At 44.1% G+C, this 23,737-nt stretch overlaps 2 protein-coding genes across 4 annotated transcripts in view; one reads left to right on the top strand and one right to left on the bottom strand.

The window, feature by feature from the left end:
- The window catches only part of LOC145395905 (U-scoloptoxin(01)-Cw1a-like), a 32,469-nt gene extending 18,809 nt beyond the window's left edge, over positions 1–13,660 (bottom strand). For 2 of the 3 annotated variants that reach the window (XR_013896669.1, XM_080269428.1), the window contains exon 1: positions 13,617–13,655. The gene's annotated coding sequence lies outside the window, so the exon portion shown is untranslated. Of the gene's footprint in view, positions 1–13,616 lie in introns of all 3 variants that reach the window. The other variant, XR_013896670.1, reaches the window with a different exon arrangement.
- Positions 13,661–14,120: 460 nt separating this feature from the next.
- On the top strand, positions 14,121–20,205 carry LOC145395904 (ribosome biogenesis regulatory protein homolog). The gene is made up of 6 exons (XM_080269427.1): positions 14,121–14,284; positions 16,262–16,399; positions 16,940–17,060; positions 17,957–18,193; positions 19,170–19,405; positions 19,819–20,205. The coding sequence occupies exons 1-6, from the start codon at positions 14,133–14,135 to the stop codon at positions 20,093–20,095; spliced, it is 1,161 nt and encodes a 386-aa protein (XP_080125553.1). The 5' UTR covers positions 14,121–14,132; the 3' UTR covers positions 20,096–20,205.
- Positions 20,206–23,737: the final 3,532 nt, after the last annotated feature.

Here is a 23,737-nt window from a genome sequence, read left to right on the forward strand (position 1 = left end):
CTATCCCCCGAAAGGACGATAGTGGACTGCAGAGAGAGAGAGAGAGATATGGGGGGGAACTTCAGCCTGCAGTCCACTGAGTTCACGTTAAGCTGAGTGGAGTTACACTAATAATAATAATAATAACAATCACTTTCCCTCTCTGTCTCCCTTCAACTCTCTCTCTCTCTCTCTCTCTCTGTCCATTCACCTCTCCATCTCTTTCATTCTCTCTCTTTCTCTCTCTGCCTCCTACTCTTTCTCTCAAGTCCCCCCCACTGTCTCACTCAAATCCTCTCTCACAACCTCCCTCCCTCCCTCTCACTCTCCCTCTCTTCCTCCCTCCCTCTCACTCTCCCTCTCTTCCTCCCTCCCTCTCACTCTCCCTCTCTTCCTCCCTCCCTCCCTCTCACTCTCCCTCTCTTCCTCCCTCCCTCCCTCTCACTCTCCCTCTCTTTCTCCCTCCCTCCATCTCACTCTCCCTCTCTTCCTTCCTCCCTCCCTCCCTCTCACTCTCCCTCTCTTCCTTCCTCCCTCCCTCCCTCTCTTCCTTCCTCCCTCCCTCCCTCTCACTCTCCCTCTCTTCCTCCTGCCCTACCTCCCTCTCACTCTCCCTCCCTTCCTCCCTCTCACTCTCCCTCTCTTCCTCCCTCCCTCTCACTCTCCCTCTCTTCCTTCCTTCCTCCCTCCCTCCCTCTCACTCTCCCTCTCTTCCTTCCTTCCTCCCTCCCTCCCTCTCACTCTCCCTCTCTTCCTTCCTTCCTCCCTCCCTCTCTTCCTTCCTCCCTCCCTCCCTCTCACTCTCCCTCTCTTCCTCCTGCCCTACCTCCCTCTCACTCTCCCTCCCTTCCCTCCCTCTATTCCACCTTCCCCACTTTCTACTCTCCTCCCCTCCTTCCTGCCTCTCCCCCTCCCCTCTCCCCTCCATTCCCCTCTCTCACCCCTCACCTTTCGATCTTTCTCTCTCTCTCTCTCTCCTCTTCCTTCTCTCTTCTTCCTTTCTCTTTCTCCTCTTTTCCTTCTCTCTTCCTCTCACTCTTTTTCTCTCCATTTTCTTTCCTTTCTGTCTCCTCCCCCTCTCCCTCTCCGTCCTCCACTCTCATTTCTCTCTCTCTCTCTCTCTCTCTCCATTCGTCCTTCCCCTTCCTTCCCTTCTACTTCTCTCTCTTCCTTCTGCCTTCTCTCTTATTCTCTCTCTCTCTTTCTCTCTCTCTCATCTTCCTTTTTCACCTTCCCCTCTCCTTTTCTTCCTCTCCCCTCCACCTCTCCTTTCCTTCTCTCTCTCTCTCTCTCTCTCTCCCTTCTTCTCTTCCATTGTCCCGTACTCTCCTCCCCCTCTCTCTCTCCCCTCCCTCCCTCCCTCTCCCTCCCCTCCCTCCCTCCTCACCTTTCATTCCCCTTCACACGCCCTCCTCCGCCTCTCTTCCTCCCTCCCTCTCCCTCCTGATATTCTTCCTTCTCCCTCCCCTCTCATCATCCTTCCCTCCCTCCTCCCTCCACTTTCATCTACCCCTTCCACCTCTCCCCTCCCCTCCCTTCCTCCTCCCTCCCTCTCCCCTCTTCCTTCCCCTCTCTCCCTCCCTTTCCTCCCTCCTTCCTTTCCCCTCATCACCGCTCCCTTCTCTTCTCCCCTCTTCCTTCCCTCTCCTCATCCTTCCCCTCCCCTCCTCCCCACTTCCCACTCCCTCCCTCCCTTTCCTTACCGCTTCCCTCTCTCTCTTCATCCTTCCCTCCCCTACTCCCTCCCCTCTCCCTCTCTGCACTTTCACCCACTCATACCTCCCTCCTCCCCTCCCCTCTTCCCTCCCTCCCTCCCTCCTCCACTCACGCCTCTTCGTTCTCTCCTCCCCTCCTTCTCTTTCCTCCCCTCCCCTCCCCTCCCCTCCCCTCACGCCCTAAGGGAAGCTTGCACCCCTCGCATTCCTCCCTCCCTCCCTCCCTACTTCTCTCTCCTTCCCTCCTACCTCTTACTGTCTTCTTTCTTTCCTCTCTCTTTCTCTTACCTCCTCATACCTTTCCTCTACTACTTCTCTCTCTCTCTCTCTCTCTCTCTCTCTCTCTCTCTCTCTCTCTCTCCTGTTTCTCTTCTTGCCTTTCCTTCCTTTCTCTCCATCCTGCCTCTCTCTTCTCCTTTTATCATCATCTTCCCTCTCTCTGTCTATCTATCTATCTATCTACACACACACACACACACTTCTTCCTCCTCCATCTTTTCCTCCTCTCTCTCCTTCCTCTTATTTCCTCTTCCTTCCTTCCTACCTGACACCATTGTATTATTCCTTCCTCTTTCTCTCCTTCTCTCCCTCCCTCCATTTCTCTCTCTGCCTCTCTCTCTCTCTCTTATTCTCTCTCTCTCTGGCTATTCTCCCCTCCTTCCTTCCCTCTTCCCTCGTCACATTACTCTCTCTCTCTCTCTCTTCCCCTTCAAAATCCCTCCCCTCTCCCTCCCCTAACGGACCTACCCTCCCCTCCCCTTCCTCCCTCTCTTCAACAACACCCTCCCCTCTCCCCTCCCTTCCCACGCTCTCCCTCCCCTCCCCCTCTCGCCTTTTCGATACCTCCCTCCCCCTCTCCTCCCCTAACATTCTTCCAGCTCTCCCCTTCTCTCCCCTCCCCTCCCCCTCCCTCCCCTCTATTATCATTCTCCCCTCCTTCCTCCTCTCTTCCATTACTCTTTCCTCCCCTCCTCCTCCTTCCCTTTTTTCTCCTCCTGCCCTTCCCCTTCTCTCTCTCTCTCTCTCTCAAACCCTCTCTCTGTCTCTACGTAAGATTTGTATACATATTTCTCTCTCTCTCTCTCTCTCTCTCTCTCTCTCTCTCTCTCTCTCTCTCTCTATCTCTCAAAATAACACCACACCACCACATGTCACCACCTAGGCACTAATACGCACCGTCCATACTGAATCCACACACAAAGACTATCTAACTCACCACTAACCCTTTCCCTACCATAACTTATGTTACCTACGATCCTATTAACTCTTCCTAAGACATTTTTTTTTTAACTTACGCAAGATCTTGGAAGAAGGGTTTAAGAAGCGATGAATTTTAACCCCTCCCCCCCCAAAAAAAAAATAATAAATAAATGCTTAATGCTGGAACTTCAGGGCCCTCTGCGTGGTGTGGTGTGGTGTGGTGTGGTGGGGTGGGGAGGTGATTTTGTATGGTGTGGTGTGGTGTGGTGTGGTGTGGTGTGGTGTGGTGTGGGAGGGTGGTGTGGTGTGGGAGGGTGATGTGGTGTGGGAGGGTGATGTGGTGTGGTGTGCTGTGGTGTGGTGTGCTGTGGTGTGGTGTGGGAGGGTGGTGTGGTGTGGGAGGGTGGGATGATGGTGAGGTATGGTATGGTGTAGTGTGGTATGGTCTGCTGTGGTGTGGTGTGGAAGGGTGGTGTGGTGTGGTGTGGTGTGATGTGGGAGGATGGTGTGGTGTGGTATGGTGGTGTGGTGTGGTGTAACGTCACAAACCACCTAAGTCTACGGGAACAAAAACCCAACGTCCGAATTTCGCTAGTGGGGGGTGGACGGCCAGGGCCCCTCCTATACACACTTCCCCACTATATATATCACCCCCTACAATCAATTCTGCGTCCTCGGCCTGAAGGAATTAAAGGCGGGATCGATCATGCGTTCATTCACACAGCAGTCCACTCCTTTACCACTGAGCCACCCTTTCCATCTATCTGTATGTGAATGTTTATCTATCTACTTGGGAGTTTGTTTTTCCAAGTAGGGAGGTCTCAGGGCATCTCTCTCTCTCTCTCTCTCTCTCTCTCTCTCTCTCTCTCTCTCTCAATGGTAAAGTTTTTTCTTATATCAATGCATTTTCAATTAGCCTATCTGTCTATCTATCTATCTATCTACCTATCTATCTATCTATCAGGCATCAATAACTCAGTCTATTTCTATCTATCTATTAGTCTATCGATAAAATTCTCTCAGCCTTCATTCAATCCTTTATCAGTGTCTATCTATCTATCTATCTACCTATCTATCTATCTATCTTGCAGTCCTCCCTTATCTTCGCTCTGCTTTAACCATCTCTCTCTCTCTCTCTCTCCCCTTTTCCATCTCTCCTCCCTTCCTTCCCCTCCTCTCTCTCTCTCTCTCTCTCTCTCTCCCCTTTTCCATCTCTCCTCCCTTCCTTCCCCTCCTCTCTCTCTCTCTCTCTCTCTCTCTCTCTCTCTCTCACACACACACACACACACATCATTATTCCAATTCACCCCTTCCTATTAAATTTCCTTTGATCTGACAGTCCGCTCCCTGAGGCCTAGCACTCCCCAAACCACACCTTCACATGCCCTTACTTGGGTACAAAGGCCACCGTCCATATTGAATACATAAGATTATCTCATTGAGGATTGACGTGATGGTACAGAGAGAGAGAGAGAGAGAGAGAGAGAGAGAGAGAGAGAGTGTGTGCCAGGAAGCAAGGATCACGTCACTATGTTATGATATGACGGTGCAGTAAAGCAGACACGGCAGAGGATAACAGCAGAAAATAAAAGAGGGATTATTGATGACGTGGAGGGCAGGGATAGGCATTGGGAAGTGCTTAAATTATGTAAAAAATATATATATATGTGTGTCTAAGGTAGTGGTGGAGGGGAAATACAGGAGCAGGCAGGGAAAAGAAGATGAGAGGTGGGGTGGATGAGAGGAAGAGAAGAACAGGGGAAGGACTGGAGAAGAGAGGCAGGAGAGGATAGAAGAGAGGAAGGACAGGAGAGAAGAAGAGAGGAAGGGCAGAGAGGAAGGAGAGAGGAAGGGCAGAAGAGAAGAAGAGAGGAAGGGCAGAAGAGAAGAAGAGAGGAAGGGCAGAGAGGAAGGAGAGAAGAAGGGCAGAGAGGAAGGAGAGAGGAAGGGCAGAAGAGAAGAAGAGAGGTAGGGCAGAAGAGGAAGAAGAGAGGAAGGGCAGAAAGGAAGGAGAGAGGAAGGGCAAAGAGAAGAAGAGAGGAAGGGCAGAGAGGAAGGAGAGAAGAAGAGAGGTAGGGCAGAAGAGAGGAAGGGTAGAAGAGAAGGAGAGGTAGGGCAGAAGAGAGGAAGGGCAGAAGAGAAGGAGAGGTAGGGCAGAAGAGAGGAAGGGCAGAAGAGAAGGAGAGGTAGGGCATGAGTGAAGAAGAGAGGAAGGGCAGAGAGGAAGGAGAGAAGAAGAGAGGTAGGGCAGAAGAGATGAAGAGAGGTAGGACAGAAGAGAAGAAGAGAGGAACGAGAGAAGAGGAGAGGAAGGAGAGAACAGAAGAAGAAGGGAAGGAGAGAAGAGAAGTAGGACAGAAGAGAGAAAGGAGAGGAAGAGAGAAGGAGAGGAGAGAAGAAGGGAGGAAGGACAGACGAGAAGAAGAGGGGAAGGACAGAAGAGATGAAGAGAGGAAAGAGAGTAAGAGAGAAGCAGGACAGGAGAGAAGAAGAGAGGAAGGAAAGAAGAGAAGAGAGGTAGGGCAGAAGAGAGGACGCAAAGAAAAGAGGAAGGGCAGAAGAAGACAGATACAGATAGATAGATAGATAGATAGACAGACAGATAGCTTCCCATCACCACCAACTCCTTCTCACTTTTTCCTGCCGATTTCTACTCCTCGGCAAGGAGACTCCCTAACACCTTTTCCTTAGCGATTTATATTTGGTTATGGCTGGGTTTTTTTTGTATGTTTTTGTTTTGCTATCCTGGAAGCTCCCTAACACCTTTTCCTTAGCGATTTATTTTTTGGTTAATATTGTTTTGTATCGCACGTTTTTTGTTTCCTTGGCTCCCTAATACCTTTCCCTTAGCGATTTATTTTTGGTTAATATTCTTTTGTACCGTACGTTTTTGTTTCCTTGGCTCCCTAATACCTTTCCCTTAGCGATTTATTTTTGGTTAATATTCTTTTGTACCGTACGTTTTTGTTTCCTTGGCTCCCTAATACCTTTCCCTTAGCGATTTATTTTTGGTTAATATTGTTTTGTACCGTACGTTTTTGTTTCCTGTACTTGACTCCCTAATACCTTTTCCTTGGCGATTTATTTCTGGTTAATATTCTTTTGTACTTTATGTTTTCTTTCCCCCCAGTACTTAACACCTTTTCCTTAGCGATTTATTTCTGGTTATGGCTGGTTATCATCCCTCTGTAGGTTATTTATGCAGAGTATGGCGATATTGGAAGGATTTACGTGACACAGAAGAGGACAGTAAGGTGTAATAAGTCAACTAAATCGCTTGGGAAAAGGTGTTAGGGAACTTTCTCAACCCCGTTCATCGTAGACATAAAACCAGCTATACTCCTTTCACCTTAACTTGGTCCTGATTTTCGTCCTTTCCATAGCACTTCTTCGTGACTAGCATCATATTCTAATGTTACCTTTAGGCCAAGTTAGAGAAGAGTGTAATGCTAATCGTGTTCTTGGCGAAAAATTGGACTTAGAAGATAGGTGATAACTCTATGCCTTGTTGCTGTTCTTGTTATTGTTATTATTGTTCGTCTCTATAACAAAACAGTGTGACTAGGACGATGGGTCTGCTCTCTGCTTTCCTTTGTGCTCCTCTCTCTCTCTCTCTCTCTCGTCTCCTCCTCCACCTCCTCTCTCTTGCCCTCCCTCCTCCTCTTCCTCTCTCCCGTCCGCTCCTTGATCCTCCCTTCCTCTCTCTCTCTCTCTTCCCCTTCTTCCTTCCTCTCTCTTGCCTCCTCCTCTCTTTTTCGCCCTCGTTCTCCCTCTACTCTCCCTCCCAACTCCTTCCTCTCTCCCCTCCTCCTCCTCCTCCCTCTCTTTATCTTGCTCCTCCCCTTTCCTTCACCTCTCCCCTCTTCCCTCCTCCCCTCCCTTCCCTCCCTAGTCCTCGCTTTCTTCCCCCTGCTCCTCACCCTCTTTCTCTCCCTCCCTCCCCTCCTCTCTCTCCTACTCCCTCTCCCCCATACGTCTCTCCCTCTTTCCTCTCTCTCTCTCTCCTCTCCTCTTTCCTCTCTCTCTCTCTCTCCCCTCCTCCTCCCTCCATACCTCTCTCACTATCCCGTTCTCTTCTCTCTCTCTCTCTTCCTCCCTCCCCTTATTGCTTTCCCTCCCCCCCTCCTCTCCTCCCTACCTCCTCCAATCTCTTCATCCCTCCTCTCTCCTTCTCCCCCCCTCCCTCTTCCCTTGATCCATTCTCTCTTTCTCTAGCCTTCTTCTCCTCCCCTCCTCCCTCTCTTCTCTCCCTCCTACCTTTCCCCCTCCTCCCTCTCTACTTCTACTCCCCTTCATTACGTCCCTCTCTCTTTCTCGCTCCCCTTCTCTCCACTTCTCCTCTTTTTCCTCCTCCTCCCCCCTCTCTCTCCCTCCCCTCTCCTTCTTCTTCTTTTACCTTTCTTCCTTCCTTCTCCCTCCTTTCCTTCCCTCTCCTCCTCCTCCTCTCTCTTTCTCTCCTCTCCTCCTCCCTCCATCCCCTCGTATCTCTCTCCCTCTCTCTCCCGCCCTCCCTCCAGTCTCCTCGCCCATCCTTCCCTCTCTCTCCCTCTCCTCCTCCCTCCTTCCCTCCTCTCTCTCCCTCTCCTCTTTTCCCCTTCCTCCTTCCCTCTCCTCTTCCCTCCTCTCCCTCTCCTTTGTTCTCCTTCTTCCTCCCCTCTCTCCCTCTCTTCCTTCCTCTCTCTCCCTCTCTTCCCCTTCCTCCTCCCCTCCCATCCTCCCTCCTCTCTCTCCCTCTCCTCTTTTCCCCTTCTTCCATCCCTCTCTCCCCTTCTTCCTTCCCTCCTCTCTCTCCCTCTCTTCCCCTTCCTTCCCTCCTCTCTCTCCCTCTCTTCCCCTTCCTTCCCTCCTCTCTCTCCCTCTCTTCCCCTTCCTTCCCTCCTCTCTCTCCCTCTCTTCCCCTTCCTTCCCTCCTCTCTCTCCCTCTCTTCCCCTTCCTCCTCCCCTCTCCCTCCCTCCTCTTCCTCTCCTCTGTTCCTCTTCTTCCGTCCCTCCCTCTTTCTTCCCTCTCTTCCCCTTCCCTCCTCTCTCTCCGTCTCCTCTGTTCCCCTTCTTCCTTCCCTCTCTCCCCTCTCCTCCCCCTCTCTCCTCCCCTCTGTTCCCCTTCTTCCTCCCCTTTCACCCCTCTCGTCCTCCCTCTCCCTCTCTCCCCTCACATCAATACTTCAGTTGCCACGGCTCTATATTCCTCCTAAATCATCCTTCTATATTTTAAAGATATTTCACTCCCTCTCTCTCTCTCTATTTTAAAGCTAGCTCTAATTCGGGCTGCCACGCAACTTTCTTTAAATTTCATCTTGTGAGTTTTCTTTCCCTGTTTCTGGCTCACCCACGCTTCCCTCTCCCAGCTCTCTCTCTCTCTCTTTCCCCTACCTCCATTCCCTTCCACTTCCCTCCCTTCTGTCATTTCCCTCCCCTCCTCTCCGTGTCTTCTCTCTCTCTCTCTCTCTCCCTTCCCTTCTACTTTCTCCCCCTCATGTCAGTTCCCTCCCCTCCTCTCCGTGTCTTGCCTCCCTCTTTGCTGCTTCTCTCTCTCTCTCTCTCTCTCTCTCTCTCTCTCTCTCTCTCTCTCTCTCTCCTTTTCCATCTTTCCTCCCTCCCTCATTATTCTCCCTCTTCCTTGCCCCCCCCTCTCTCTCTCTCTCTCCTTCCCCTACCTGTCATGATTCTCTCTCTCTCTCTCTCTCTCTCTCTCTCTCTCTCTCTCTCTCTCTCTCTCTCTCTCTCTCTCAGCTATCAACTCTCCCTTTCTCTCACCCTCTCCCTCGCCCTATCTCTCTCGCTCTCAGAATTAGAGATGGTTATGGCAAGGCTTCACCACAACTACCACCACTACCACACACAAGTACCACCACTACCACACACAAGTACCACCACAACTACCACACACAAGTACCACCACAACTACCACACACAAGTACCACCACAACTACCACACACAAGTACCACCACAACTACCACACACAAGTACCACCACCACTACCACACACAAGTACCACCACTACCACACACAAGTACCACCACCACTACCACACACAAGTACCACCACAACTACCACCACAACTACCACACACAAGTACCACCACAACTACCACCACTACCACACACAAGTAACACCACAACTACCACACACAAGTACCACAACCACTACTACCCACAAGTACCAACCACAAGTACCACCACTACCACACACAAGTACCACCACAACTACCACCCACAAGTACCACCACAACTACCACCACTACCACACACAAGTACCACCACAACCACCACCACTACCACACACAAGTACCACCACAACCACCACAACTACCACACACAAGTACCACCACAACTACCACCACTACCACACACAAGTACCACAACCACTACTACCCACAAGTACCAACCACAAGTACCACCACTACCACACACAAGTACCACCACAACTACCACCCACAAGTACCACCACAACTACCACCACTACCACACACAAGTACCACCACAACTACCACCACTACCACACACAAGTACCACCACAACTACCACCGCTACCACACACAAGTACCACCACAACTACCACACACAAGTACCACCACAACTACCACCACTACCACACATAAGTACCACCACAACTACCACCACTACCACACACAAGTACCACCAACTACCACACACAAGTACCACCACAACTACCACCACTACCACACAACTACCTTCACTACCGCTACTACCATCACTACCATCACAACCACAACTACCATCATTACCACAACTATTAACATCATCACCTTAACTACCACTTCACTACTACTGCCACCACAACCATCAGTCATCACACTTTCATCACAGCTACCATCATCACCAAAACAACCACTACTACCATTTCCATCACTTTAAGAACCACAACTACCACCACAACCAACCACAACAATCGTAGTCATCACACTTACATCATCACAACTATCATCATCATCATCAAAACAACACCTACACACCACCACCACCACCATCATCATCATCATCATCATTATCATCATCACCATCACCACCACTACCACCACCACCATCATCATCATCATCACTACCACCACCACCACCACCACCACCACTATCATCACCACCACCACCACCACCATCATCATCATCATCATCATCATCATCACCACCACCACCGCCACCATCATCATCACCTTAACTTGGCCCAGATTTTCGTCCTTTTGCAGCTTATTTCACGTAGCTCAGTGGCAGAAAAAGACAATGCTAAGGCTCTACATCCTTTCCATAGCACTTCTTCGTGACTAGCAGCATATTCCAGTAAAATTTTTGGCCAAGTTAAAGTGAAGAGAGTATATGGCCGGTATGAGAGTCGGGGAAGGAAGCTCCCTAACACCTTTTCCTAAGCGATTTATTTTTCGTATTATACCTCGTTGCCCTGTTACATAAATCCTTCCAATATCGCCATACTATGCATAAAGAAAGTACAAAAAGGTATATTAACCAGCCATATCTAAAAATAAATCACTGAGGAAGAGGTGTTAGGGAGCTTCCTTAACCGTCGAGAATACGGGCCTCTCTCTCTCTCTACTTGCTGGATCTTCTCTTTCCCTTCCGTCTCTCTCTCTCTCTCTCTCTCTCTCTCTCTCTCTCTCTCTCTCTGACAAAAAATATATATGAGAAACACCCAAGTACAATATATTCCTACACCACGGTTCTCTCTCTCTCTCCAGCACAAAAACTACACAATATAAAGGTACACACACACAAACAGACGTACTCACAACACTTACATCAGCGACACCATTACACACAAGCATATACGGTCCCTTCCTTACCCTGTACTACATATTACAAGTGTTGTACTGTACCCCTGGATGTGTACAATGCAACCAGTACTATTTATTCTTCGTGTTCATTCATTCATTCATCATCTAGTCCTGTGTTATCAGCCTCATTCATCCCTGAGTGGCATTACGTGAGCAATAAACCCCAACCACCCCTTGGATATAAAATTACACCGGCTCAATCCGATTGGAGCGCCTTAATTACCCACTAAACCATCAGGCCATAATTTGGTTATATGGTTACCACCCAGCGTAGTAAATGGTTTCCTGGTGTACAGGAAACAATTTGGTCTGTCACTCAGTGTCGTCACCCAAAGGCAGGAGGAGGGGGAAAGAACGAAGGATAGACAGAAGAGGAAGGAAAGAAAGAAGGAAGGAAGAGAGGAAAGGGCAGTCACCTGAGAGCAGCAATACATCAAGTGAGTGGATGGTGAGCGTCCCCACCTACCACCAATAATAATAATAATAATAATAATAATAGTCAGGTCAGGTGCGGGTAAGGGGATGGGTCTGTTATGATGTGGCAGGGGTAAACCAGTTCTGCTGTCGGGCCCTGCTGCAGATGTCACTGATTGCATTGCGCAGTTGACCCTTGTGCGGTGTGGTGCGGTGAGGATCTGTCCGTTCTCCCCATTGGGGCTAAAATGCGAATGAATGTGTTTGAATGGATGAGTAAATGGGGAGTGTGTCGTCCTGTCTCGGCTACCTCCCTTTCCTTGGGGGAAGCAGCCTAGGTATATAGATAGATAATAATAAAATAATAACGCCATACCCAACCTCCCCAGTTCGAAGTCTCCAAAGCCTGATGACAATGCATGAGAATAGAATCAAATTGAGAGGAAGAAAATGCAAAGGAAGTGAAATGGTTGGAGTCACGCAGGGAATACGTGGGTAGCGCTCCTTCCCCTCCACCCCAGGGATGAGGTAAGAGCTTGTGCGTGTGGAGTTGGAGGTGGAGGATGAGAGGCGTGAGCAGTACTGAGCAATATTTTGAAATTTCTCTGATGGGTGTGGTAATGGGTGGTGGTGGTGGTGGTGGTGGTGGTGGTGGTGGTGGTGTGTGTGTGTGTGTGTGTGTGTGTGTGTGTGTGTGTGTGTGTGTGTGTGTGTGTGTGTGTGTAGTAGTAGTAGTAGTAGTAGTAGTAGTGGTAGTATGCACACAGTAAAACAGTAGAAGGAATCGAGAGGAATGAAAAAATACAACATGGTTATATGAAATACGCACACACACACACACACACACACACACACACCAAAAAAGCATGAGAAGGAAGTACAGTCTTTCATTTGAAGAGGAAGAAGAAGGAAGTGACAGCAAAATAACGCACGCAACGAGAGCAGAAAGAGAGAGGAACACAGAAAAAGAGAGGAAACGCTTTTTATCTCTTTACCTCTTTATTATTTATCTGACGAGGGTCTCCTAAGCTGACTATTGCAATAAAGGAGGAATAAAGCAATAATGACGTTATTAGAGAGGCTAATTATTTCAACCCGATGACCAGATCTTTACTTTAGTCTTGTTATGTTAAGATTTTATTTAATTTTAGGTTTCTGTGGTAGGTGCCCGTCATCCACTCACTTGATGTAGCGCGGCCGCCTTCTCCCTCTCTCTCTCTTTTTTCAAACATGGGAAGGCTAAAAAAGAAAACTATATCATCTCGGTTCAATCTCTCTCTCTCTCTCTCTCTCTCTCTCTCTCTCTCTCTCTCTCTCTCTCTCTCTCTCTCAAAAAGGAAAAGAAAAAAATCAGATAAAAGTATACCATCTCAGTTCAATTACTCTCTCTCTCTCTCTCTCCAGACGATTTTATTCAGCTTAGAGACTTCGGGTTTTGAAAATGTTAATGCAAACCGTTTCTAATCGTCATTATATATGGTACCTTAAAAGCATGATAAAAATGTCAGTAGAGAAAAAAATAAAGTCATGGGAGTGAAATTAAAGCTAACTCTATCTCCGCATCTTTCAAAATGACGCCTTCAAGCAGTGGCACTGATGCGCAGCTCCACTGCCCGCTTATACAAACATCTTTCTCTTCCCTCCTTATTCTCTCTCTAAAGGAAGATGGTGAACTACAAAAAGAGGGTTATCTCAGCCTGCAGCACACCGAGTTTACGTTCAGTTGTGCCTGGGATCACACACACACACACACACACACACAATTCGTATTTATGCCAAGAAGTCCACGGGGTTGTTGAACTTTGTGCATCGTGTTTTTTTTTTTTTTAACAAGAATTTTAATTGGCAACTATAGAGGGAAAAAAAAAAAAAAAAAAAGGAAGGAAGGAAAACAGGTAGAAAGAAAAAGAAAGAAGTCATTACGAGAAAAAGAATAATGGAAAAAGAAAGGAAGGACAACAGAAAGAAAAAGAATGAAGTCCAGTTTTAACTTGAGCGAGATATTAACCAGGTCTAAAATAAATCGTCACAGGATCAACACGGGTTTATCTGTAAATAATATATGGCCATAAAAAGGCTGGATGATTATTTTTTTTTTCTTGGCGGGAAACTTGGCGGGAAAATTGGACTACCACTCGTAAAATAATGTCTGTCGACGTTTAGCAGGCTTCTATTACCCACTAAAAACCTCCTCCCACTTCCTTATTTCTTCTTCTGTCTAAACTCTTATTTTTCTTCACCTCAACAAGATTAAAGCCACCCTCAAAAGTGGAAATAAGTTTTCTTCAATAAGTATATCACATAAAATAAACATCAACAACTCCCCTCTATTTATTATTTGCACAGCTTGGTACTTAAAAAATTTACTACAAAGAAAGGTCCATTAACTTCTCTCTCCCCTGACGTCACTCGTATAAATTTATCTTCTGTTTGGTGCATAGTTCCATGATTAATTACTAGAACTGGTATAACGATGACGGTTTGTAATATACTGAACAGGACATACCTTAAAGTCGTAATATGGCAGGAACGACCCCAGTTACAGACGACGTTCTCTTTGCACTGATCAATTTATTTTAGTAACCCTTCTAATTGCCACACAGGCTACCAAATTAGAGGAACATCAAAATTCCAAGCTCTATATAATTTATTACCCTTATGTATATATACTACACATTTTATTTGCATTCATCTTATCGAATACAATTAAAATGTAAATAAAAAATATATTTCCATCATAAACGGTGCCTCGAAAGTCTTTGGCAACCCCAACATGCGTGAATGGAGATTTCGTTTGCCTTAACACATCGCAGCCGACTGTTCATTTTCAGACAATTAGAAAGCAATGAGAAAGATACTCAACTCAAATGCGTTAGAAAACATAAATTACAAAAAGCAGGCTTAAAAATTGTAAAATAAGTTAGTTTGATGTTTATAAAGTGTGAATTTACAGACGGTGCGAATGTATACGAGGCACCGAACTCTCCTTTCTCTGACCCCACGTGTGCGAAGTAAACACAGGATGGCCGAGGTTGCTGAGAGGGTCCAAGAAATTATCACCCAGGCCAGTGAAGAGCTTAAATCTGTCCAAGTTACAAAGGAGATCCAATTGGAATACGATGTGGGGAATTTAGTGGCGACAGACAAAAACACACTTGACGACAATAGGATAAGGTATGTCTTGGATTTTCGCACCTGTTATGGTTCAGCGGATTTTTGTTTTTGTAATGCACGGTTTATTAAATATTCCTCACTTCCTGGTAGATATAATTAAAGGTAAGGATTTTATGCCGCCATGGTATTAATTCCTCGTAATGGAAACATGTGATGGTGTGTGAAGTGCGTCTCTTTTGATCTTTAGCCTATGGTAACACTGAACAGCTTGATACGAACACGAGTAGAAATCTTTATATTTTTGGTACAGATGAAGACGAGCTCCATGAACTTTTTTTTTTTTTTTTTTCCAATGGCATTTTTTACCAACTTTTGACTCCCAAGAGAAACTGATCCCTACAGTACGATATAATGGAAATTATTTATAACTTGTATGCCTCACACTGAATATATCATTGTATTTTGGTAAATGTCTACAAAACCATAAAAATGGATTCCTAAAAAATAATGGGAATGTGCTCATTCCATAGTTTAAGGTCAACTTTCTTCTATGAAGTGTCTTCCGCAAATAAATGAACAAGCGACATTTTGTTGGGTCTTTAGTGTGGTGCTAAGGCTTTGTAATTAGCCTCAACCTATTTTATTTCTTAATGGTGAAAATACTTGTAAACAAATTAATTTTCAGCTATTTTTTGGCATTAACCTACCCAAATGCCACGTAGCCTAACCTAGATCAGTCTAACTGAAGCCTAACTGAGACCAATTTTCAATCTTATCCTGTGTTGTTGGCGGATTCCCTCTTAATTCAAATTTGAAAACACAACAGACCCACTTCAAGCCTTCTGACTGGATAAATCAGAACCATAATGCACAGCAAAAACAAAAGCATACTGCCTATGAGCATAATGCACAACCAAGAAACAAAAAATTGCACTGCTTTTAATGGACGAAACATAAGCAAACTGCCAGCACAAACACAAATTAGAGATCCCACAATATCTTACTTGTTTTTAATTATCAGGAGCATGTTTAATTACAACTGGACAACATACTGATTCATGTTAATATTTCTTGGGAATCTGGGGTTACCGTATGGTTTTGTAAACATTATCCATATTTTTTCCTTCGCTGCTGATGACTTATGGTCATCTTAGAAATAGTCTCACTTTGTGCATTTAATAATCTTTTGGATGAGTCTGCTAAAAATAGGTGGTTAAAAGTATGAAGGGAGATTCTGGGTGGTGAAGTCCCAGTTGGGAAAAGTTAGGATTGATTAAGGTATGACGTGTCCAGTCAGTGAGAGCTTCCATAAACACACTGCTGTGGTATTAATAATAACTGATATATTCAGTGTAAATAATGAGCCGAAGAGGATCGAAATAGGCTTAAATAAAAAGAAAAAAAAGGAGGGGGGGGGGAGCATATTCCTAACATGCACAGAGGATTGCAAAGCCACTAGCAGCTGTCTAAACTACTCACTTTTTAAACCCTAACAGCCAGAACAACTCTTAACATTCTATTCTGGCAGATGTCAGATAATTTATTCTGCCAAGTTAATCTAGGAGCCTGAGCAGTGATACTAGTGCCATTAACTGTGTCATGGTTGGAATTACTGTTTTCTATTCTAGCTATTGCCAGACCATTTTATTCAGCTGTGGGCAAGTCACAGAAATCTCAGCCCAACCTACATCCTGTGTCTATCTCTGTATCTAGATGCCTTAATTCTGGAGGGCATGGTCATAGACAAAATGCATCCATGTTATAATCTTCTGCCATCAGGCTCCCCTCCCCACCAACTGTAATCATATACAGTACAGTACCTTTAAACCCCCTCTCTGTCTCATCTTACAGTCTCACACCACTTCACTCACATGCACTCTCCTACTCTCTCATTTTCCATTCTCTCTGAATGGCCAATCCATCTCCAGGTATTTTCATTGCTTTCCAGTAAATGATATAACTGTATCTGTCCAGGAGTGAGTCAGAGGTGTGCAAATGTTGATACCTGTCAAAACTGTTTTCTTTTGTACTTTACAGAAACGAAGCCGATGCTGACGAGTATCTGTGCAGCCTGGCACGAGATGGGGTACAGGCCCTTTTAACACAAGTCTGGGATTTGCCAACACAGAGAATAGATAGCGTCATATATGCCACTTTGCCAAAACCAACCACCAGGTAAATTCACTGTTAATGCTGCACCATAGATACCTCCCAGGTCACACAAATCTCAACCCTCAGACATTCAGTCAAACAGAAAGGCTCCCCCCCCCCCCCACTGTGTACGGATCTTTATTGTCAGGATGTGTGTAGTATCTTTTCTATATTTTCATTAGATGGTGTGTATAGTATTTGTTCACTGTGTGTATGTTTTGAAGGGTTAAATCTGACAAATTTGTACCTCTGCAAAGCCATCCAGAACAGTATCTGTTTGTAACCGGATGTTTCTGTATAGTAGGGCAGAAGGGAAGATGTACGAGTGCAGATATACAGTAGGTTTCTGTGCTTCGCCTGAGACACTTGGTCACAGTACAGAATTAAGCTTACTGTTGAGATCCATAGAAGCTATTACATGCAAACTGATACCTTATAGTTAATGTATGAATAATTTTTTCCATCATATCACTTGTTAGCTTCCATGACCCCTTGACATTTGTAAAGTAAAGATGGAGCATTAAGGTTAGAAGAAAACAACTAATTTTTCTTTTGTGCCTGCAGACTGCCCAGAGAGAAACCAGTTCCCAAACCAAAGCCTGTGACCAAATGGGAACAGTATGCCAGAGAGAAAGGTTTAACACGGAAGAAAAAGGATAAGAAGCAGTGGGATGAAGACCTTAAGGTACGTTGCCAGTTTTACTTTATACCATCCTCCTCATCCACAAACTTAGATCTTTTCGCCCAATTTCATCCTCCATTGTTTCCACACATGGTTTGGACATAGGGAGAAAACGGAGGAGGAAACTTGAGCAAAAAGAACTTGGAGTGTAAATGTCCAAGGTAGGGCACCAAAAGGTAGACTGAAGAAGACTTGAGAATAAGGTTCTACAAAATACCTGCAGGGTAAGGGAGTGACTAGAGATACTGTTAAGAGATCATGCAGCATGTAAACCCATCATCCAAAATGAAACTTGCATACAGACACAGTGCATGCAAGTTTTTGAAAATGCCATAAAACATGGAATGATCATGATATGGGAGCTTAATTTATTTACTGATTTGTTAAAAGCTAATGACTGGGTGAACCAGGATCAGTTCCAACACTTGGAGAGATTTGGGGGGAAATAAAGTATATGTCACATGTGCCATGAACTTGTGGATTAGAGCACATGGTACTCAAAGATCAGCCATTCTGTGGCCAAACAAAGAGCCATTGCTTGATGCCTGGATGGGTGCAATCTTTGACTGCAAAGTCCCACACACTGCTCTTACAAAGTCAGTTCCATAGCCTCTCAGAGAGAGTGCATGGTGTAAAACAGCATCATGCCAGTGCTGTTAGAGAGTTGTACTTCATCCATCTTAACTTGGCAGAGATTTCCATCCTTTTACAGCTTATATCTTGTAGCTTACTGGCAGAGTAAGAATGTTGTATGGCCATACATTATTTGTATAGCACTTCTTTGTGAGTAGCACTATTTTCCAGTGTTGATCTCTTCTTATAGCTTAAGATGGAAAGATGGCAGCTTTAGGCCATGCTAAAGAAGAACCAAGAGTAACTTTATTTTTTTCTTTTTACAGCGCTGGGTTCCTCGTTATGGGTACCGTAAAGTGGAGGCCGAGAAAAAGAAACACTGGGTAAAAGAAGTACCAGCCAATGCCGACCCCTATGAAGACCAGTTTGCTAAGGTGGCCGAGATGAAGAAAGAGCACATCGCTAAGAATGAGTTCCAGCGCCTAAGAAATATAGCCAAACATAGAAAAATAAAGGTTCCTAATGTTGGCGTAACAGGGAATGAATTAGCCTCCAAAAGAGATGTAAGTATAAGTGTAGCATAGAAACAGGTGCTGGAGAGGGATCCCTTCATGTAATGGTGCTAAAATAACCAGTTCTGCCTGGTTATACAAAAATCCCTTGACCCCCAGCAAAACTGGATAAATTCATTTGGAGACAGTAAGAATCAGCTAAATTATTGTATGTCACCTGATTCAGTAGGTTAAATGTTGCATGGTGATATATCTTAAATTTTTATTCTTGCTACCACTGATGTTTTTGTTCAGTTTAGGGGAAATCTCTCATTATTAAGGGGTCAGAACTATCAACATTAAGCATTTCAATGTGGTGACTTATTCATTTTAGCTACTCTATTCATTGCCAGGCAATTTTATTCATCTTGGGGAAGGCCTCTTGTAGTGAATGGGTTATTAGGTATAATTCTGAAGTATACTGTACAGTCAATCCCATGGTCACTGTAGGGTTTCTTTCCAGAAGGCTTTGTAAAAGTATTTCTTTAAGTCAGGTTTACTCCTTCAACACGTATAACCCAGCGAATATGTGGTGTGGTATGGTACTTACTGTGCACACACAATATAAAAATGCTGATCCAATGCAAACATGGAACACTGCCTTACAAAACGTTTATTTTCCAAACCTTTCTTGCCCCATCAGGAGCACAGGGGCCTGGGGTTGAGATACTTAAGCCAGACATTTTAAGTCAGTGACCAGTTGCTGGCCCTTGAGCCATATCATCTGACCAGTAAAGCACAACCACCCCTTGCATGTAATCCCTTATGAGCCAAATCTGGCTGGTGTTTCAGGCCATTATATATGAATACATACTGAACACACTGCACAACCTCTCTGTAAAGTCAAATATCTGAATGCTGAGATTTGCATAACCCTGAGAATATCTCTACATTATGACCAGGACATTTCAACTTTCACCCCTCAAAATTACTCCACAGTGGCTAAACATTAATGACATGTAATAAAAATTTTGCTTTAATTTTACAGCTTGACTTGGCAATGCATCACTCCAAACACGCAACAGCCTCCCTTGGCAAATTCCAACCCCCACTTCAAGGAGAGAAGAAAGTGAAAGGTCTGGGGAAGAAGCGGAAGCATGAGGAGACAACCGGGGACGCAAAGGCGGAGAAGAAACGCTACATTGAAGTGCTGGAGAAGATGGACAAACCAGACCTTAACTTGGATGCAGCCATTCACAAACAGATCAGAGATGAGAATGTGGCGTGAGTACTGACTTTAAGCATCCACAGTTGCCTAGATTCTCTCCCTGTCCCTGGTCTTCCATCTCATTCCTGATTTACCTTTTGAAATCTCTCTTGCATGTATCTTTTAATAGTTACAGATCTTACTTCCCAACCTTGCCTTTCCATACCTATCATTCTTATCCTAAATGTACACTGCAACCACACCCCTCTGTCAATCATGGGCTCTCTTTTCAACTCTCTTAAGCCTTGATGCATATTTTAACAGTTACATCACTTTACCCCCCATCCACACCCATCCATATAATTTATGGTCTACATTTTCAGTTCCTAGTGTTTGTTTCTTTTCATAATCATCATCATCTTTAATTGTTCATCATCCTTGTCCCAGTGTTATCCTCCCAACTTTTAATAACTGCAATAACCCATTTCAGGATGGATATGAAACGCAAAGGTGGGAAGAAGCATCTACGCCGCTCCAAAATGGGCAAACGTCACCGCACCAAATCCGACTACCGAAGCATCAACCTGGGTAAGGGCATCCACAAGAAAGAGAAGGCGAAGAACAAGAGCAAGGCTGCGGGTGCTCGTGGAAGGGCCATGGCTAAGGCTGGGGGTACTAGTGTTGGGGGTGCTGGTAAGGCTAAGGGTAAAGTTGGAGGCAAGGGGGGTAAGGGTAAAGGAGGTGGAAGAGGAAAAAAGGGTAAATAAGCTGCAGGCACGTAGACTACTCCAGTATGACTTTTGGTTACGTCGTGGATACTGTATTGTAAAACAGTATTGTATCGTAAAGGGCTGGACCAATAAAATGTACGGTATAACAGTCACCGAGTTAATTTTACATTCCCTATTAATTGTACTCATTTATTCATAATCCCTTCACTATAATGATACATTTTATTTGTATTTATTCTGGCTATTTCTGGATGACATTCAGCTCAAAGACAGCCACTCTGACTAAAAGTACAGTGTTAAAAAGCCTCCAGTAATCCCTTCAACCATACTATTTATCACTTTACTATGGTATTTATCACTCAACTTGTAGTGTGAGTTGAAGGGAAGGCAACCTGATGATGGTGGGCAGGGTGACACAAATGCAATTTGTGGCTATCATTTCTAGTATTAATATGTCTTGCACTATATAGACTGACGTGCTCCTTCAAAGCAGTCTTCAACCTACAGCACTGAATCTCACTTTCATAATCTCGGAAATTATACTGACACTTTCACAGAACTAATCCCTCTACCACCTGACGAGGGTGTCCTAAACAATAGGAATCTCCAGACACTTCTCCCTACCCAGCAACAACCCCTCCAATCACTACACCAGCCTCCCTTATATACCTACACACTTAATGCCATCATTTGTTCTAGGGCTTCCATTCCTCCTACTCACCCATCTCATACATGGGATCAGTTCTACAGCAAACTTGTACTTGATCTTATCACATCAATCCCCAGTATGGTTAACACAATGCCACAATGCAAGGCCAATCAAATCCACAGTCATCATTATGCCGGTCTGATTGCTCCTCAATATAGCACCAAAAATATGATAACTGATTAGATGATGATGATGATGCTTACCAAGAGCAACGAAGAAACCTATGAAATCCAAACCTGAGAAGAAAGCAATATTAAGCTGTCATATGAAACACCAGCAACTGTGAAACCACCCCTATACTATTCACACTCACTCCATCCACCTTTAAAATCCAAGTGACTCTGGCTCAGTACATATGCTCCAACCACTTCACACTCTATCAGATTTGACACCTAATGTGGGACAATCCAAGTTCAAATGGCGGGGGGGTGGGGGGGACAACGGAAGCTTGACGCTAAAGATATGGAATAAACTGAACTAACTCATCATCTTCATCCTTACTGAGAAAAAGTTTAAAGCTCGTTAAAACTACGGAGAAAAAAATAAATAAAACCATCATCATTCTAACCCTCATTCCCTGCTCTGAACAACGGAACTATGCTGACATACAAACTTTAGGCTCGCTCACATATACAGTACAGTATATACGCAGGAAATTACTAAACGATTCAGAAAACATGCATTTCACAGTTTATTTGATATGTAATGGGCAAGACAATCCACAAAAACAGGGTGGGTACTTTTCTCACTATGGTGGTTTGTGTGGAGTTCAGGACTGACAGCCATAATTTAAGTCACACTGGAGATTCTGTAACATCTCTGGCTTACTGATTTACTTTGCATATTACACCTTCTCTTGTACAGGTAAGCGTTCTTTTAGGGTTGGGCTGCATTGTTCGAAAACCACTCGGATGATGAATGATCGTATCTTGAATGCAGAGACGGTTGCAATCAGATAGGCAAAAACTAGTGAGATCATTCACTGAAATCTGGTGCTTCAAAGGGGATCGTAATAATCATATAGGCAAAAATGGGAACCGTACACTGAAAAAAAAAATCTTAAAATGTTAAGCTTACAAAAGGGAATGATGGCATAATGGCCAATCGTATAACAAAGGTGACCTGCATACCATTTACTGTATATTTTCACATTAACACAGTTTGCTTCAATTACACACAAGATGATACCAAGTTGTAATATGCAGAATAAACCACTAAGAAAGACATGTTACTGGATCTCCAAAATCACTTTCAATAGGGCCCTGATAAGCAAAGTTACAATCAACCCCCCACTGCACAGAAAATTTGTTATTCCAGTACAAACAGGAGACATAAGAGGACTCCATTCTCCTGCCTTTGTCCTTCCTACAGAAACAAGTATCAGTTACACCAGGGAACTGACTTTTGTTTATGACTACTTCCTGTACTTAATGGTAGGATTGACTGTATTATCACAGAGGTGTAAATATGGAATATTATATCTTTGGTATTGATAATCTTAAAATAAAAAACTTGTGGGCTTGAAATCAACACAACGAAAGAGTTTTCACGATCGATACACTTATACACCTTAATAACAGGTGTATGTGAAGGTGTGGGGTATACGAGGACCGCTGGGCCAGGGGATATGAATTGTCTAGTCTATCCCCAGTTAGATATACAAAGTTACACTCTATCACAGCAAAACAGAACTCTAAAGTAACTTACATGATATCAATATTTTACCTGTCTATGCAAATCTTAAATTGCAGTTTTACAAACTCAACACCTCAATAATTATCAAAACATGGATTCAAAATTAACCTGTATGACACTGATTAATAGTCTACCTATACTGTAAAAATCCCAAGCTAGCTAGATGATACCAATAATAATAAAATCTGTATACTCATAAATAATTCTAGTTTTGATATTATGGTGACAGTGCTGATAACATACCCACTATACTGAATGGCACCTAAAATAACATAATACACAGAGAAAGTCAAGGGAAAATATATACACTACTCTTAGACAAATTAATACAGGATACATCTATAATAATCTACATCAAACAATACCTGGCAGACTAGATAATGGACAAAATGCAGCCTGAAACAAGATAAAAAAAAATTACCTTGTTATCTTCCTAGCTACCGAGATAAATATATGGACAATCAGATGCAGAAAATACAAGAGAAAAAGTAAATAACACATGGACAATCAGAAAAATAAATGAGAAATTCAGACTATAGCTAAATTGTCAAAGGAGAATAAACGGGAGAGAGAGAGAGAGATTTATAGTCAGGCTCAAAGATACATCTGCCGGTAATCTGACAGAATAAATAATGAGAAGCCTACAGTCAATATTATAAAGGTAATTAAATAGGCAACACCATAATAAACAGGAAACATAATCCGAAAAATGTCAAAATATAGTAACTTCAGGGTCAAAGGTATATCTATGGGTAATCTAATAAATAACTAAGAGATTATTATAGCCAGTGTCAAATGTGGGTGAGCAACAGGGAGAAAAAAAAGTATGGAGAAGTTTATAGAGGAAATCAAAAGTCAATATATAAGTAACGTAACAGAGAAAATAATGGAATATTTAGTTACATTAAAAGATAAAAATACACAGACCATACCTGCGATAAAGTTCTTAATACTACTACTCCGAATAAACAAAATAGTATCTGGAAGAGACCGATCGTCATATATAATTACAAAGGAAAAATAATGTCTCTATTTAAAGTTTCCAAATATCTACAATTTCCTGTTAATCTACTGGTCTACTTAATCTGGGGAGAAAGCTGATACAAATTCATCCACACAATCGCTTACCTGGTTTGTCATTTGCCTCTTGAATCCAATAATATTTTATAAAGTTTTATTCCTGCCACCACCAGATGATTTTATCCAATTTCAGAAGCAACTCTGGTAGTGAAGGGATTAAGTAAGGTTATAACCACTCCCTACAGTCCAAAGTC

This window comes from Coenobita brevimanus, chromosome 33, assembly GCF_032717465.1.
Source record: "Coenobita brevimanus isolate Jiangsu-jjx chromosome 33, ASM3271746v2, whole genome shotgun sequence".
NCBI classification, from domain to species: domain Eukaryota; kingdom Metazoa; phylum Arthropoda; class Malacostraca; order Decapoda; family Coenobitidae; genus Coenobita; species Coenobita brevimanus.